The 16,227-nt window shown below is 53.0% G+C and overlaps 2 protein-coding genes across 2 annotated transcripts; both read left to right on the top strand.

Moving 5' to 3' along the window:
- Positions 1-477: 477 nt before the first annotated feature.
- SNOG_08846 (hypothetical protein) lies at positions 478-13,583 on the top strand (the record flags this gene model as incomplete). Its single annotated transcript, XM_001799098.1, is given in 9 exon segments — positions 478-793; positions 820-890; positions 1,038-2,043; positions 2,076-2,606; positions 2,623-6,234; positions 6,325-8,829; positions 8,846-9,280; positions 9,349-13,091; positions 13,143-13,583. The coding sequence occupies 9 exon segments, from the start codon at positions 478-480 to the stop codon at positions 13,581-13,583; spliced, it is 12,660 nt and encodes a 4,219-aa protein (XP_001799150.1).
- A 1,239-nt stretch (positions 13,584-14,822) lies between these two features.
- Positions 14,823-15,800, top strand: SNOG_08847 (hypothetical protein; the record flags this gene model as incomplete). Its single annotated transcript, XM_001799099.1, has 1 exon — positions 14,823-15,800. The coding sequence occupies one exon, from the start codon at positions 14,823-14,825 to the stop codon at positions 15,798-15,800; it is 978 nt and encodes a 325-aa protein (XP_001799151.1).
- Between the last annotated feature and the right edge of the window lie 427 nt (positions 15,801-16,227).

The following is a 16,227-nucleotide window of genomic DNA, read 5'->3' on the forward strand; positions in this document are numbered from 1 at the left end:
GAACGTCTGTGGAAGCGAGATGACAACCACGTGTCTACCGAAGCGGTCGCAAATCGCACCGTCCTCCGCTGAAACCTGTAACATCTGTCAACTGCAAGTCAACAAACACCACTAACGTCGAAAATCCCCGCAAACGCGTCAACAAGACGGGCATCAGCTTGCGCACGTTGTGTAAGCGTTTGTGCCTGTTTCAAAGCCGGCGCACCAATCACATCGCATTCCAGCCGATCCCCTGCGGTAGTGCCAAGTGCGGGAGTGAGCCAGTCGGGTAAGGCGTGCACATGCCGCGTCGACGCGACTCAAGCTCCGTAGTCAACTTTCGCAGTCTGGAGAGACAAGTCATCGCCATCACCGCCGTGCGCCTCCTACGATCCTTACACCATAGTACATAATACCCGGCCATCCATCCTGTTTCTGCCATCACCGGAAACAAGGAATCACATGTCTCCGCGCCGATAAACCCACTCAACGAACAACATGGAGGGACCGCTGGCCCCAGGGGCGGCCAACGGCAGCATACGCACGCCCAGTCCCACACCACCCGCATTCGACCCCAATACGATTGTCGAGCACCTGGAAAAGGTCCTTGACATCAGTTTGGGCGCCACACCCCAAGATCTTTATGCTCCAGGCAGTCTGCTCCACTCCGCCCGGAAAGAAGATACCCTGCAGCGATGCTCGCGCTTTGCTTCCGAGGGGCAGCAGGCGCTGTACCTTGCGAAGAACATCGTCGAGGAGCCCCGCATCGACGCAACTGATGGAACCAATGGCAAGTGTCATCTCAAAGTGGAAGGCACGATAGACTAACAATATCCCCAGGCGTCACTGAGCACTACACCTACACCATTGCGTCCGAGCTCACTGCTTCCCGTACCTGCGCCGCCTTTGTTGTTATTTCGAAGCGATCGATACCCTTAGACCCAGCGATACCCCTTAACGCGCAAGTTCATATTTCGACACTTCCCGGTTACACATTTTCTAATAATGCCGCTTCGCAAGATGGCACTCCCTACGAGTTTCTTCAGTCCCATATTCAGTCTACGGTTGAGCCGTATTTCGACAATTACACCAAGAGCCAGCGCACCTCGACTTCGGCTTACAGCAAAGGAGATAATGATGCTAGGACGGGCATTTCGGCAGCAAAGAAGAAGATGGCTGAGTTGGCGCTGAGCTTCAGTCATCTACAACAGAACGCAGAAATCCCGGAGCTTCTGCTTCCCTTGCACCCTCTCATTCAGAGTGCCCTTGAGGATGCTGAGCACAAGAACAACAAGCCGTCTCCCGACCAGATCCCACCCGCCATTCTACAAGACAGCAGCTTTCTGAATGGCCTGCAAGCCACTGTCAACGGCTGGATCAAGTCGATCCAAACCATCACCAAGACCTCGCGCGATGTGTCGACAGGAACAGCCGGACAGGAGATCAACTTTTGGCTTTCCATGGAGAACAGGCTGCAGGATATCGAGAGGCAGCTTGGCAGTCCCGGTGTCAGGCTGACTCTGGATGTGTTGAAGAACGCAAAGCGCTTCCAGGCCACAGTGAGCTTCAGCGCTGACACTGGCCTGAAAGAGAGCACGGACTTGGTGCAGAAGTACAACCAGCTGATGCGCGACTTTCCGCTGGACCATCTGCTATCTGCTACATCTCTACAAGCTGTGCAGGAAGCCGTCAACTCCATCTTCGGCCATATGAACAAGAAGCTCCGCATCTGTCCATACCCCGTTCGCCGCGCGCTCCCTCTCGTAGAGGCCATCTCTGGCGATCTCAATGTTCAGATCCACAAGCTACTCCATGGCAAGACGCTCATGCACATGGACTACCCCGAGTTTCAGGCGATCATGGAAGTAGCAGAGAGCATTTGGCGGAGCTGGGAAGAGAACGTCAAGGAGTTCACCAACGTTGCTCGCGAGGTGACCAGGCGCAGGAACGAGAAGTTCATCCCCATCAAGATCGCAGCAAAGCACAAGGAGACCGAGGAGCGCATCCGATACATCGCCACATTCCGCAAGAACCACGAGCAGCTTCAGCGCACCATTGTCCAACGTACTCGGCTCACAGTCGTCGTTGTCTGACAGCTCGCAAGGCAAAGGAGACTGTCATCATCGAGGAGATTGGCGACGTTGATGCTGTCAAGGAAGTCAAGGAAGCCTATGACGTTCTCAAGGATGTCGACGTGCTCGATGTTTCTGCAGAGGGTACGAGGCTGTTTGAGCAGGCTGAGCAGAAGTACAACGAGCGCACCTCGCGTGTCGAGAACTCGATCATTGCGAGACTCCGAGATCGTCTGGGAACTGCCAAGACCGCCAGCGAGATGTTCCGCGTCTTCTCCAAATTCAACCCGCTCTTCGTGCGGCCCAAGATCCGAGGAGCTATCTCTGAGTACCAGTCTCAGCTCATAGAGAATGTCAAGCAGGACATTTCGGCTCTCCACGAGCGCTTCAAGCGCCAATACGGCAACTCGGAGGCGCACGCGATGGCGCAACTTCGCGATTTCCCTCCCGTGTCCGGCGCGGTCATATGGGCTCGCCAAATCGAAACCCAGCTCGAAAACTACATGGGCAAGGTTGAAGACATTCTGGGCAAGGACTGGGCGCTTCACTCTGAGGGTCAGAAAACTCCAAGCTGAGAGCAGCATGTTCAAGAAGAAGCTCGACACCCGTCCCATCTTCGAGTCGTGGCTGCAAGAAGTCGCGCGAAGGAAGCTCTCCATTTCCGGACGCCTTTTCCTTGTCAGCAAAAACCGTGCTGCAGGCAACATTCTTGAACTGAATGTCAATTTCGATGGACAAGTCATCGCACTCTTCAAGGAGGTTCGTAACTTGACATGGCGCGGATACCAAGTTCCTCACGGCATCAACAATATCTCGAAAGAAGCCAAGCGTGTGTACCCATACGCCGTCAGCCTAATGGAGAGCGTACGCACCTACACCCAAACCGTGCGCTCAATCTCAGAGATGGCTGGTGTAGCTTTACTGCTGAACAACTATGTCAATGACGTACAAGCGCTTGTTGGCAAGGGTGTGCCGCTGAAGTGGGAGTCCTTCGTACACGCATACGACTTGCATGTGCGCCAGTCCGGTTTCCCCGCTGGAGCTGGAAGTGTTCGTAGCGAGAGCAAGCATGTTCAATTCGTGCGCGACTTTGGCGCTGCAACCTCGCTGCTTCAGACCAAGGTTGCTGGACTTGTCACCATCAACTCGACCATTGAGAAAGCTCTCAAGGACCTGGAGACATGCCCGTATAGCAAGGACGCCTTTCAACGTAACCTCGAGACGATTCAGAAACAGATCGATCAGCTGAACTTGGAGAACTATGCCAATCTTGCCACATGGGTCGCCGAGATGAATGCACGCATCGAAGCTATCCTGCTTACACGTCTGAGCCGCGCGATCACACTCTGGATTGAGGTGTTCACTAATGTTGACGATGAAGAGGACTCAAGACGACCCGTCAGCCAACCTGCTCCTGCCGAGGTCTCCGAAGTGAAGCCTACACTGTCTCGATTGACTCTCGAGATCACCATGCGCAATCAGGTCATCTACCTCAGCCCGCCTGTTGAGTATGCTCGAGCAAGCTGGCTTGAGCAGTTGCAGCAATGGCTCGCAGTTATCTGCACTCTTCAAAAGATCAAGGCTTCACGTTACGAGATCCGACTTGAAGCTAGCGACGACGCATCACTTAACCAGTTCTCTGACCTCCCAAGCCGCTGCACCGCTTCTCTGATAGAAGTGTATGGCGCAGTCGAGGGCAAGCTACGAGACATCTCTTCATATGTGGATGAGTGGCTGCAATTCCAATCATTGTGGGACCTGCAATCCGAGCATGTCTACGACATCCTGGGTGAAGATCTCTCGAGATGGCTCCAACTACTCCAAGAGATCCGCAAAACCCGCGCCACCTTCGACAACTCCGATATCAGCCGCCGATTCGGTTATGTTACTGTCGACTATGATCAAGTTCAGGTCAAGGTCAACGCCAAATACGACCAGTGGCAGCAAGAAATCCTGACCAAATTTGCCACCAGACTCGGACAGCGCATGGCTGATGTCTATGTCCAAATCGAGAAGGCACGTAAGGATCTCGAAGTACAGACCTTGGAAGCCTCGTCTACCGCGCAAGCAGTATCGTTCATCACCACTGTCCAACAATGCAAGAGGAAGGTCATGGAATGGGAACCGGAGATTGTCACTTTCCGTCAAGGCCAGGCGACATTGGCTCGTCAGCGCTACCAATTCCCCTCGGACTGGCTGCAAATGGACCAGATTGACCACGAGTGGCAGACCCTTACTGAGGTGCTCGAGCGCAAGACCAAGATTGCCAACGATCAGGCCGATGCACTACGAGCAAAGATTGCTGCGGAGGACAAGGTCGTCAACCAGAAGATCGCGGACATCACAGCCGAATGGACCGAGGACAAGCCCGTCGCTGGCAACCTTCCACCGGAAGAGGCGTCACAGATTCTTGCGAGGTTCGACCAGAAGCTGAGCCAACTGCAAACCGAATCTGGAAACATTTCGAAGGCTAAGGAGGCTCTCGGCTTACCGCCATCTCCCGAGAACACTCTTGAAACACTGCTTGAGGAAGTTCAAGACTTCAAGGGTGTATGGTCAGCTCTTGGCATAATTTGGAAGAGTGTCAACGATCTCCGAGAAGTCCTCTGGAGCAGCATCCAGCCCCGCAAGCTGCGCCAAAACATCGACAACCTCCTGAAGATGACCAAGGATATGCCCAGCCGCATGCGACAATACCAGGCCTTCGAGTATGTTCAGAGCACGTTGAAACAGCTTCTGAAAGACAACGTTGTTCTCGCCGAGCTTCGATCTGATGCTGTGCGTGAGCGACATTGGTCTAAGATCTTCAAGCAGTTGAAGCCGCAGAAGCGATACTCTGCCATCTCCATGACCCTAGGCGACGTGTGGGACCTTAAGCTCGGTCCGAGTGAGAAGATCATCCGGGATGTCATTACTCAAGCGCAGGGCGAGATGGCTCTCGAAGAATTCCTTAAGCAGGTCCGCGAGACATGGCAGAACTACGCCCTGGAATTGGTCAACTACCAGAACAAGTGCCGCCTCATCCGTGGTTGGGACGACCTTTTCGCAAAGTGCAGCGAGAACCTCAACTCCCTGCAGGCTATGCGGCATTCGCCCTACTACAAGGAGTTTGAAGAGGAAGCCTCATCCTGGGAGGACAAGTTGAACCGTGTTCACGTCCTTTTCGATGTCTGGATCGATGTACAGCGTCAATGGGTATACCTTGAGGGTGTATTCACTGGTAACGCAGACATCAAACATCTTCTGCCCATGGAGTCCGCTCGTTTCCAGAACATCAACTCAGAGTTCTTGTCTGTCATGAAGAAGGTCTCCCGAACGCCATTCGTGCTCGAGGTTCTCAACATAACCGGCGTACAGAAGTCTCTAGAGCGTCTCGCCGAGCTGCTCAACAAGATCCAGAAAGCTCTTGGCGAGTATCTTGAGCGCGAACGTGTCTCCTTCCCTCGTTTCTACTTTGTCGGTGATGAAGACTTGCTGGAAATTATTGGCAACAGCAACGACGTCATGCGCATTGCCAAGCATCTTCGAAAGATGTTTGCTGGTATCTCAGGGCTGATCACTGACGAGGACGGTGTCATCAAAGGCTTCACTTCCAAGGAAGGCGAAGAGGTCACCCTACGCAAGGACATATCGCTCATCAAGACTCCGCGAATCAACGAATGGCTCGGGGCACTCGAGCTCAATATGAAGACAACGCTGGCTGAGCTGGCTTACGAGGCTTACGAAGAGTTTGCTGAAATTGTTTCGGACGACGAGATAGACGCACAGCGCTTCGATGGCTATCTCAGGAAGTACCCCGCCCAGGTGGTTGTCCTTGGTACACAGATGGCTTGGACTGCTGTTGTCGAGAAGTCACTCGTGGAAGAGGGCAGCTCGCTACCCCAACTATACGAGAAGCAAGTCAAGCTGCTGCAGCTCCTCGCCACTGTCGTCCTGGGTGATCTCGAGCCCATCCAGCGCAGGAAGTACGAGGATCTCATTACTGAATTCGTCCATCAGCGCGATGTCATTCACAAGTTGCACAAAGTTGGTGCGCGCTCACCGACTCACCACATGTGGCTTCTTTGTATGCGCTATGTATACGAACCCAACAACGACCTGTTGCTGCGTCTCAAGATCAAGATGGCCAATGCAACTCTCGACTACGGATTTGAATACTTGGGTGTCCCAGACCGCCTGGTCCGTACGCCACTTACCGATCGCTGCTTTCTTACTCTCACCCAAGCGCTTTGCCAGCGTCTTGGTGGATCACCTTATGGACCTGCCGGTACAGGAAAGACTGAGTCGGTGAAGGCACTCGGTGTGCAACTTGGTCGCTTTACTCTCGTCTTCTGCTGTGACGACACGTTTGATTTCCAAGCCATGGGTCGCATCTTCCTTGGTATCTGTCAGGTTGGTGCATGGGGTTGCTTCGACGAGTTCAATCGTCTTGAAGAGCGCATCCTCTCAGCCGTATCACAACAAATTCAGAACATTCAGCTTGGCCTGAAGAAGGGCGCTGAGGACGACAAGTCTCAGATCGAGCTCATCGGACGTCAACTCAAGGTCAACGGTAACACTGGAGTATTCATTACCATGAATCCTGGCTATGCTGGACGTTCAAACTTGCCCGACAATCTCAAGAAGCTGTTCCGAAGCGTTGCTATGTCCAAACCGGACAAGGAGCTCATTGCCGAAGTCATGCTTTACTCCCAGGGTTTCACGCAAGCGAAGGAACTTTCGAAACAGGTTGTACCATTCTTCGACAAGTGTGCCGCTGGTCTTTCCAAGCAAGCTCATTATGACTTTGGCTTGCGTGCGCTTAAGAGTGTTCTCGTTAGTTCCGGTGGACTCAAACGTGCGCGCATCGCTATCCAGGAAGAATCGCAAACACCAGATGAAGCTGTCATGGAGCCTCAGATCATCATCCAGAGTCTGCGCGAGACTATGGCTCCTAAGTTGATCCGCTCGGATGTCGAGATCATGAAGACTATCCAGGAAGACTCGTTCCCGGGTGTTGAGTACATCCCTGCACCTCTAGACAAGCTGAGCGAAGCTATTCGCAAGTGTGCCGCAGAATCTAAGCTTGTTGTTAGCGAGGGCTGGATGACCAAGATCTTGCAACTCTACCAGATTCAGAACCTGCACCACGGTGTCATGATGGTCGGCTCCTCAGGTTCCGGAAAGTCTGCGGCTTGGCGAACCCTTCTATCCGCATTGCAAGCGGTAGAAGGTGTTGAAGGCGTTTGTCACGTCATCGATCCTAAAGTCATGAGCAAGGAGCAGCTATACGGAACATTGGACAGCACAACTCGAGAGTGGACCGACGGTCTGTTCACCAGTATCCTTCGTAAGATCGTCGACAACCTTCGTGGCGAGGACAGTAAGCGACACTGGATTGTTTTCGACGGCGATGTCGACCCAGAATGGGTAGAGAACTTGAACTCCGTCTTGGACGACAACAAGCTTCTCACGTTGCCTAATGGAGAACGTCTCAATCTTCCATCGAACGTTCGCATTATGTTCGAAGTAGAGACACTCAAGTACGCCACTCTTGCTACTGTCTCCCGCTGTGGTATGGTCTGGTTCAGCGACGACACTGTGGAAGTCGACATGATGATTAAGCACTACATTGAGCATCTCAAGGCAACACCGTTCGAGGATATTGAGGACGATTCTGTAGCCCCAGGGCAGATGTCTCAGAAGACTCTCGCCACACAAGGCTTGGTAGCAGACTTCCTTCACATCAAACTTACCCAGGACTGCTTCATCGAAAAAGCTTTGAGCATGGCGCGCAAGTTCAAGCATATCATGGAATACACCGATATTCGGGCCCTCAACACACTCTTCTCTTTGCTTAACAAAGCATGCCGCAACGTCTTGGAGTACAACGTGCAACACCAGGACTTCCCACTCGAAGACGACAAGATGGAGACCTACCTCGCCAAGAAGTTGCTCGTTGCACTGGTATGGGCTCTAGTGGGTGACTGTCCCCTTTCGGACCGCAAGCAATTCGGAGACCTTATCGCCGGTCTTACCGATGTCGAACTCCCGCTCCTCAACGAGTCCACGTCCCTCATTGACTACGATGTCAAGCCAGATAAGCCAGACTGGGACATGTGGCAGAACCAGGTCCCGAATGTGGAGGTCAACACGCACTCCGTCATCCAGACCGATGTAGTCATTCCCACGCTGGACACGGTGCGCCACGAAGACGTGCTATACTCATGGCTTGCGGAGCACAAGCCTCTCTTGTTGTGCGGTCCACCTGGTTCCGGAAAGACCATGACCCTGTTCAGCGCACTTCGCAAACTGCCAAACATGCAAGTCGTCGGTCTCAATTTCTCCAGCGCGACCACACCGGATCTGCTCATCAAGACTTTCGAACAGTACTGCGAGTACAAGAAGACACTGAATGGCGTCCAGCTTACGCCAACTCAGGTTGGCCGATGGCTCATCATCTTCTGCGATGAGATCAACTTGCCAGCACCAGACAAATACGGCACACAGCGCGCCATCTCGTTCCTGCGACAGCTTGTTGAGCATAACGGCTTCTGGAGGACATCTGACAAGACTTGGGTTACGCTTGATCGCATTCAATTCGTTGGTGCTTGTAACCCTCCAACAGATGCTGGCCGTACGCCAATGGGACTCCGCTTCTTGCGCCATGCACCACTCATCATGGTTGACTATCCTGGCGAGCAGTCTCTTCTCCAGATTTACGGCACCTTTAACAGCGCTGTCCTGAAGATCATCCCAACCCTCCGCGGCTACTCCGAAGCCTTGACCAAAGGCAATGGTACAGCTTTACGCAGAGTCGCAGAAGAGATTCACGCCAGACATTCAGCCACACTACGTCTACTCTCCCCGTGAGCTTACGCGTTGGGTCCGTGGTATTTATGAGGCCCTCCGACCACTGGAGACCTTGCCTATCGAAGGTCTTGTCCGTATCTGGGCACACGAAGCCTTGCGACTATTCCAGGATCGTCTTATTGGCGAGGATGAGAGGCAATGGACTGACGAATGCGTGCACCGCATTGCACTGGAGCACTTCCCTACCATTGACGAAGAGAAGGCCCTTGCTGGCCCTATCCTCTTCTCGAACTGGTTATCAAAGAACTACATTCCCGTTGAGCGCGATCAGCTCCGTGAGTTCGTGAAGGCTCGTCTCAAGACTTTCTGCGAGGAAGAAGTTGACGTACCGCTTATCCTTTTCAACGATGTCCTCGAACACGTTCTTCGCATCGATCGTGTGTTCCGCCCAGCCCCAAGGCCATCTTATCCTCATTGGTGTGAGTGGATCCGGAAAGACCCACACTATCTCGTTTTGTTGCTTGGATGAACGGTCTCAGCGTCTATCAGATCAAGGTTCACGGCAAATACTCTGGGGAGGACTTCGACGAAGACCTTCGAAATGTCTTGCGCCGCTGCGGTTGCAAGGGTGAGAAGATCTGCTTCATCATGGACGAAGCCAATGTTCTGGATTCTGGTTTCCTTGAGCGCATGAACACCCTCCTCGCCAATGCCGAGGTACCAGGTCTTTTCGAAGGCGACGAGTACGCAGCCTTGATGACCGCAATCAAGGAAGGGGCGCAGCGACAAGGCACCATCTTGGACTCACAGGAGGAGCTCTACAAGTGGTTCACGGATCAGATTGTCAAGAACCTTCACGTGGTCTTCACCATGAACCCTCCAGAGGAAGGCTTGTCTTCCAAGGCAGCGACCAGTCCTGCGCTCTTCAATCGTTGCGTGCTTAATTGGTTCGGAGACTGGTCTGACCAAGCTCTCTACCAAGTCAGCTCAGAGCTTACCCAGTCTATCGATCTTGACCGACCGCATTACATTGCACCAGATAGCATCCCAGTTGCTTATCGCGGTCTCAGTTTGCCACCATCACATCGCGAGAGTGTTGTCAACGCCATGGTGGCGGTTCACCACTCCCTACGGTCCAAGAACGAGAAGCTCCAGAAGACACAGAACCGGAAGATGTACCTTACCCCACGTCATTTCCTTGACTTCGTCGCACAGTACGTCACGCTGTACAGCGAGAAGCGCGAAGATCTTGAGGAACAGCAACGTCATCTCAACGTTGGTCTTGAGAAGCTACACGAGACATTCGACAAGGTCAAGGAACTGCGATCCAGTCTTGCGGAGAAGCAAACTCAACTGACGAAGAAGGACGCTGAAGCGAACGAGAAATTGCAGCACATGTTGGAGGATCAGCGCGAAGCTGAACAGAAGAAGGCTGGGTCTGAGCAGATTCAGAAGAGGCTTGAGAAGGATAAGGAAGAAATTCAGAAGAGACGACAGGTGGTGGACGAGGATTTGGCTGCCGCTGAGCCAGCTGTCATTGAGGCGGCGAAGAGCGTCCAGAATATCAAGCGACAGCATCTCACCGAAGTCCGATCTATGCAGAATCCTCCTGCTGGTGTCAAGCTAGCACTAGAGGCGGTCTGCACCCTGCTCGGTCATAAGCCAGACAGCTGGAAGACCATTGTTGGTATCGTTCGTCGCGATGACTTCATCGCCAGCATTGTGCAATTCGACAACGAGCGACAGATGACCGCACCTCTTCGAAGGAGGATGCTGAACGACTATCTTTCCAAAGAGGACTTCACTTTTGAGAAGGTCAACCGTGCCTCAAAGGCCTGTGGTCCGCTTGTGCAGTGGGTCACAGCTCAAGTCGCCTTCTCCGATATTTTGGACAGGGTCGGCCCACTTCGTGCTGAGGTAGACAGCTTGGGAGCCGAGTTGCAAAAGACAGAAGAGGGCGCCAAAGAGACACAAATCCTCATTCAGAATCTCGAGGACAGCATCATTCGTTACAAGGCAGAATACGCAACCTTGATCAGCGAGACCCAGGCCATCAAATTAGAGATGGCTACCGTGCAGTTCAAGGTGGACCGCAGTGTTAGACTGCTAGACAGCTTGTCTTCTGAGCGTCAGCGTTGGGAATCGAGCAGCAAGTCCTTTGACTCTCAGATCGACACCATTGTTGGCGATGTTCTGGTTGCCGCGGCGTTCATCGCTTATGCTGGATACTACGACCAACAGTACAGGAAGGCTCTCACCGAGGACTGGTTCGAGCACCTCAGGAATTCTGGCATCACCTACAAGACACCCAACCCGATTACTGAATATCTCTCATCTGCAGATGATCGTCTTACATGGCAGCACAACGGTCTACCGGTCGATGACCTGTGTACCGAGAATGCCATCGTTCTCAAGCGCTTCAACCGATACCCACTCATCATCGATCCTTCCGGTAGGACGACGGAGTTCTTGCAGAACGAATGCAAGGACCGCCGTCTCACAGTGACAAGCTTCCTTGACGACTCCTTCACTAAACAGCTCGAGAGTTCCCTGCGTTTTGGCAACCCAATCTTGATCCAGGATGCGGAACATTTGGATCCTATCCTCAATCACGTTCTCAACAAGGAATACCAGAAGACAGGAGGACGTGTGCTTATCCAGCTCGGCAAACAGGAGATCGACTTCTCGCCTTCGTTCCGCTTATACCTTTCGACCCGCGACCCCTCTGCCAACTTCCCGCCCGACATTTGCAGTCGTACCACCTTCGTCAATTTCACGGTCACACAGAGCAGTCTGCAGACTCAGACACTCAACGAAGTCCTCAAGTCGGAGAGGCCTGATGTCGATGAGCGCCGATCGAACCTCATCAAGATGCAGGGTGAATTCGCTGTGCATCTGCGTCAGCTTGAGAAGCGCCTCCTTCAAGCCCTCAACGAGTCTCGCGGCAATATCCTCGATGATGACCGCGTCATTGAGACACTGGAGACTCTCAAGAAGGAAGCCAAGGAGATCTCAGACAAGGTGTCCGAGACTGCAGGTGTCATGACTGAAGTGGAGAACATCACCAAGGAGTACACCGTCGTTGCTCGTTCATGCTCAGCTATCTTCGCTGTCTTGGAGCAACTGCACCACCTCAACCACTTCTACCAGTTCTCACTTCAGTACTTCACTCAGATCTTTGAGACTGTGCTAGCCAGGATCCGGAACTCGTCGATCACTGGCCACGCTGCTCGTATTGATCAGATCATCACCGAACTCTTCGTCGATGCTTATCGCCGGACGTCACTGTCGCTGCTCCAGAAGGACCGTGTCACGTTCGCAATGCTTCTTGTACAGGCTGCGCCTTACAAGATGGACAAGACTCTCATTGATAAGCTGCTTGACTCCGATCTAACCGAAGTCGATGTCTCCACACAGCCTGAGCGCAAGGATGAAGTCATGCAGCGAGCTGCAAAGCTTGCCATATTCAAGGAAGAGATCGAAAAGGTTGAGCCCACCGCATGGGACACCTTCCTCACTGAGGAACTTGGAGATCGACACGTGCCCCAGCTTTGGCCTGATGACCTCAACAAGTTTGACAAACAGCTCCGGGCTCTCCTTCTTGTCAAGCTTTTCCGCGTCGATCGCTTCGTGCCTGCCGTTGAGCGCTTTGTTACCGAAGTGTTTGGCAAGGGCATCTTGGACATTAGTGGCGATCTTGGTGATATCGTCAAGCAAGTCAACGCAGTCACACCAGTGGCACTGAGCTCGAGCCCTGGATTCGACGCCAGTTACAAGGTCGACAACTTGGTCCAGCGCGAAAATGTTACCTGCTCTAACATCGCCATGGGTTCGAATGAAGGTGCAGCTACAGCAGACAAGGCCATTGCCAACGCCGCAACGACTGGCAACTGGGTCCTGGTCAAGAATGTCCATCTTGCACCACAATGGCTGCAGTCACTCGAGAAGAGACTGGAGTCGCTTAAGCCAAACCCCGACTTCCGTCTATTCTTGTCCATGGAGTCGAGTCCCAAGATTCCTGTCAACCTTCTTCGTGCTTCCCGAGTGCTTTCATACGAGCAGCCTGCCGGTATCCGTGCCAACATGAAGGACTCCCTGTCTTCAATGGCAGAGAAGGCTGTCAAGGCACCTGTCGAGAAGGCGCGCATTTATCTTGTTCTATCCTTCCTTCACGCAGTGATCCAAGAGCGTCTCCGCTACGCGCCAACACTGGGCTGGAAGGGCTTCTGGGAGTTCAACGACAGCGACGTAAGTTCCTCCAACTCCTTCACACATATTACGTACTAATATTGCATCTAGTACGAATGCTGCAGCTTCATTATCGACACCTGGGTCGACACCGTTGCGCAAGGCCGCTCCAACATCGCTCCCTCCAAAATCCCATGGGAAATGATCCGCACCCTGATCACCGAAATGTACGGCGGCAAGATCGACGACGCCGAGGACTACGGCATCCTTTCCTCCCTCGTCGAGGACTGCATGACACCCGCCGCCTTCGAAGACAACTTCCAAATCGTCAAGTCTGAGGGTCTGATGCTGCCAAGCGCCACTGGCTGGAAGGACTTCATGGGCTGGGTCAATGATTTACCCGAGCGTGAGCCACCGACATATCTCGGCTTGCCGGCGAATGCGGAGAAGTTGCTGCTTGTCGGCCAGGCGAAGGAGATGGTTGGGAATCTGAAGCGTGTGGTGGAGATGCTGGATGAAGGAGAGCAGATTATGGCGGAGGCTGAGGGATAGAATGATATTTTTCTTCGCGATTGTTAGGGAGAGGCTTTCTTTGGAGTTTGTGTTTAGGTTTGGGATGGGCGTGGATGTGGACATGCGGCTTATACCCATATACCCTTTCTCGTATGTTTGATTGATTTTGTAGTTTTCAATGCGATTTTCCAATGTGCAAGACTGAACTTTCGTCTCTGACTAGGCTGGTGTTGTGCGGCAATGTTGACCGTGGAGGCTTTTCTCTCAACACTTACCTTCAGCGGCTTCAGCTGCCGATCGCTTGTTGCTAGCCCCATTCTGCCTCGCACCTACCTCATTGTCTTGAGCTTTACTAGGAACACTTCCATTCACTCACTGGAAATCCTCAGCTGACAGCTCGCTTCACATCATCCCGACAGAGACAAGCTTGTCAGGTTTGAGAACCGGGGACAGCAGTTTGGATCTCACTTCAGCGATGCAACGTGGTGACGGCGTCGCACTGCTTACACTGAGCCTACTTCTTCACAATAGCTAGGCATTACTTCACCATCACTCCTCCGAAGACCCACGAATCCCGTGATTTTGTCACTATCGGACCAGCATCTCCTACAAAACCTCTCACCCCACAACAGCTGACCATTGCTTCACCAGTCACGCCCTCTAGGTCGTAAAGTCCGTTACCTCATCACCACCACCCGGGCAGTTCAGCATCTCATTGTCGCAATTCGAGCAATGCCTCAACTCACCCCAAACACCCCGTCGGCAAAAGCAACACTAAACAGCCTGAAAACCGAACTGACCCACAAAGGCCTGAAACCCGCACTGGATAGCTTACCACACATCTCCGCCATCCTAATCTCACCCCAGCATTTCAGCGCCTCAGAACACCCGTTTAAACTCCATCTCGGCTCAGAAACCGGCTCACGCGTCTGGGCGACCCTCGGCCGCCGCCCGCGTAACCCCAACCAAGCTCCCTACCTACTCTTCTTCGCCGGCTCCTCTGACTTGTCAATGGTCCAGCTCCCCTCATTCCACAGCCTGGAAAAAGTGCATCTCGTCGAGCCGTTCCGTACGTTCTGGGACAAGAGCAGGGACATGGTGGGTTCGCAGGGGCAGGAAGATGAACGGCGGGGACAGTTTAAAGGGCTGGTTTATTGGTATTTTTTGGGGGATGCGGTGGGGAGGGACGGGGTGTTTAGGGTGCCGAAGCCGGTTGGGGGGTATGTGGAAAGGGCGGTGAGGAGGCTGGGGAGGGTAGGTGGTGGGATGAGGGATGGGATGGAGGATATTGCTGAGGTATGGGGGGAGGTGGAGAGATTGAAGGAGGGGCAGAGGGAGATTGAGATGTGTGGGGTGGAAGGGGATACGGAGGGATTGAAGTCGTCGGCAAAGACATCTCAAAAGCCTTGGGATGAAGACACGGGACAGAAGGGCTTTCGCGATTCGAGAGGGGAAGTTGGAAACACTGACGAGGTCATGCGTCTCTCTCCACCTCTGGGAAGATCAGCAGGGAGTCACGACACTGTTCACAAAGCGTCACCCTACAACCGGACTATCCCGGAAAACCCAGTCAGAGGTACGAAGCGGAAGAGACCTCCCATTGAAGAAGGAATCGAAAGCGAGGTTCAGTCCACCAATGATCAGAGTAGCGCATGGGAGCGTACCGAAAAGGAAGAGTGTGCAAAGACCACCAGAAGCCGTGGACATGTAATCTCCACGCCAACTTCGGATTCTACGAGCGATTTTGCAGACTACTTCGAGGAGCATGGACGGGGAACCGAATCTTTCCAGGCACCAAGGTCGAAAGAGAGACCAGATCGACACAGGACATTTCAAGATACCCGACGCTCGATGACCCGTTTGAAGACCGAGCCGCTCCCCTGGGACGAGGATATTGGTTGGAATACAGCGCTCCTAGCAAGCGACAACACAACATCCTCGAAATCACCTGAAACTACAACAGTGTTCAAACCAGACACCCCGCCGGCGGAAAAGCCGCTCGTATCTTCCGCCACTGATCTGGATCTCACATCCGCTCAGTACATCGACAGCATGAAGAAGGCTTTGCTGAAGACAGAACAGCTGGAAGTTGACCTCGCGAGTATTGAGCAAGAAGAGCGGAAGCTTATAAAAGAGAAGGAGATTCTTTATGAGAGGAGGAAGAGGGCTAGGGAGGCGCTGCAAGACAATCACGCTGCGATCCAGTATATTTCGGCGGGGATTGTAAGGGGTGGGAGGATTGAGAAGGCCTCGTAAGAAGTATGGAAGATGTTGGCCTCTGCGGTCGGTTCTCATGTGCAGAGATGGTTGGGGTTTGTATGAATGGTTGCAGCATAATGGAGTGATGCTGATTCCACATTTGGGCTCTGAACAAACGCTTACGGGATTATTTGCTGATTGTACCGCGGGAGTGTTTGTGTTACATGGCGAATGATGTTGGTCATTGGTAGCCTTTGTCTGACCGCCTATCGTCAATTGCTGATTTGATATGATGGGTTTCTACAGCACCTTATCCCGGGTTGGTGCAAACAAACATCGTCGACGGCCAGGATCGAGACGGGATTGCCATTGGTCTCGATCTACCGCTCTTTGAGCACATAAGACCTATCACAAACATCCATATCGCTGCAATGTATGAGACATACGAGGCGTTTGCTACTGTAGTGCATTGCGTTTCAAGCCT

The sequence above is a fragment of the Parastagonospora nodorum genome (assembly GCF_000146915.1).
Source record: "Parastagonospora nodorum SN15 chromosome Unknown scaffold_13, whole genome shotgun sequence".
Taxonomy (NCBI): domain Eukaryota; kingdom Fungi; phylum Ascomycota; class Dothideomycetes; order Pleosporales; family Phaeosphaeriaceae; genus Parastagonospora; species Parastagonospora nodorum.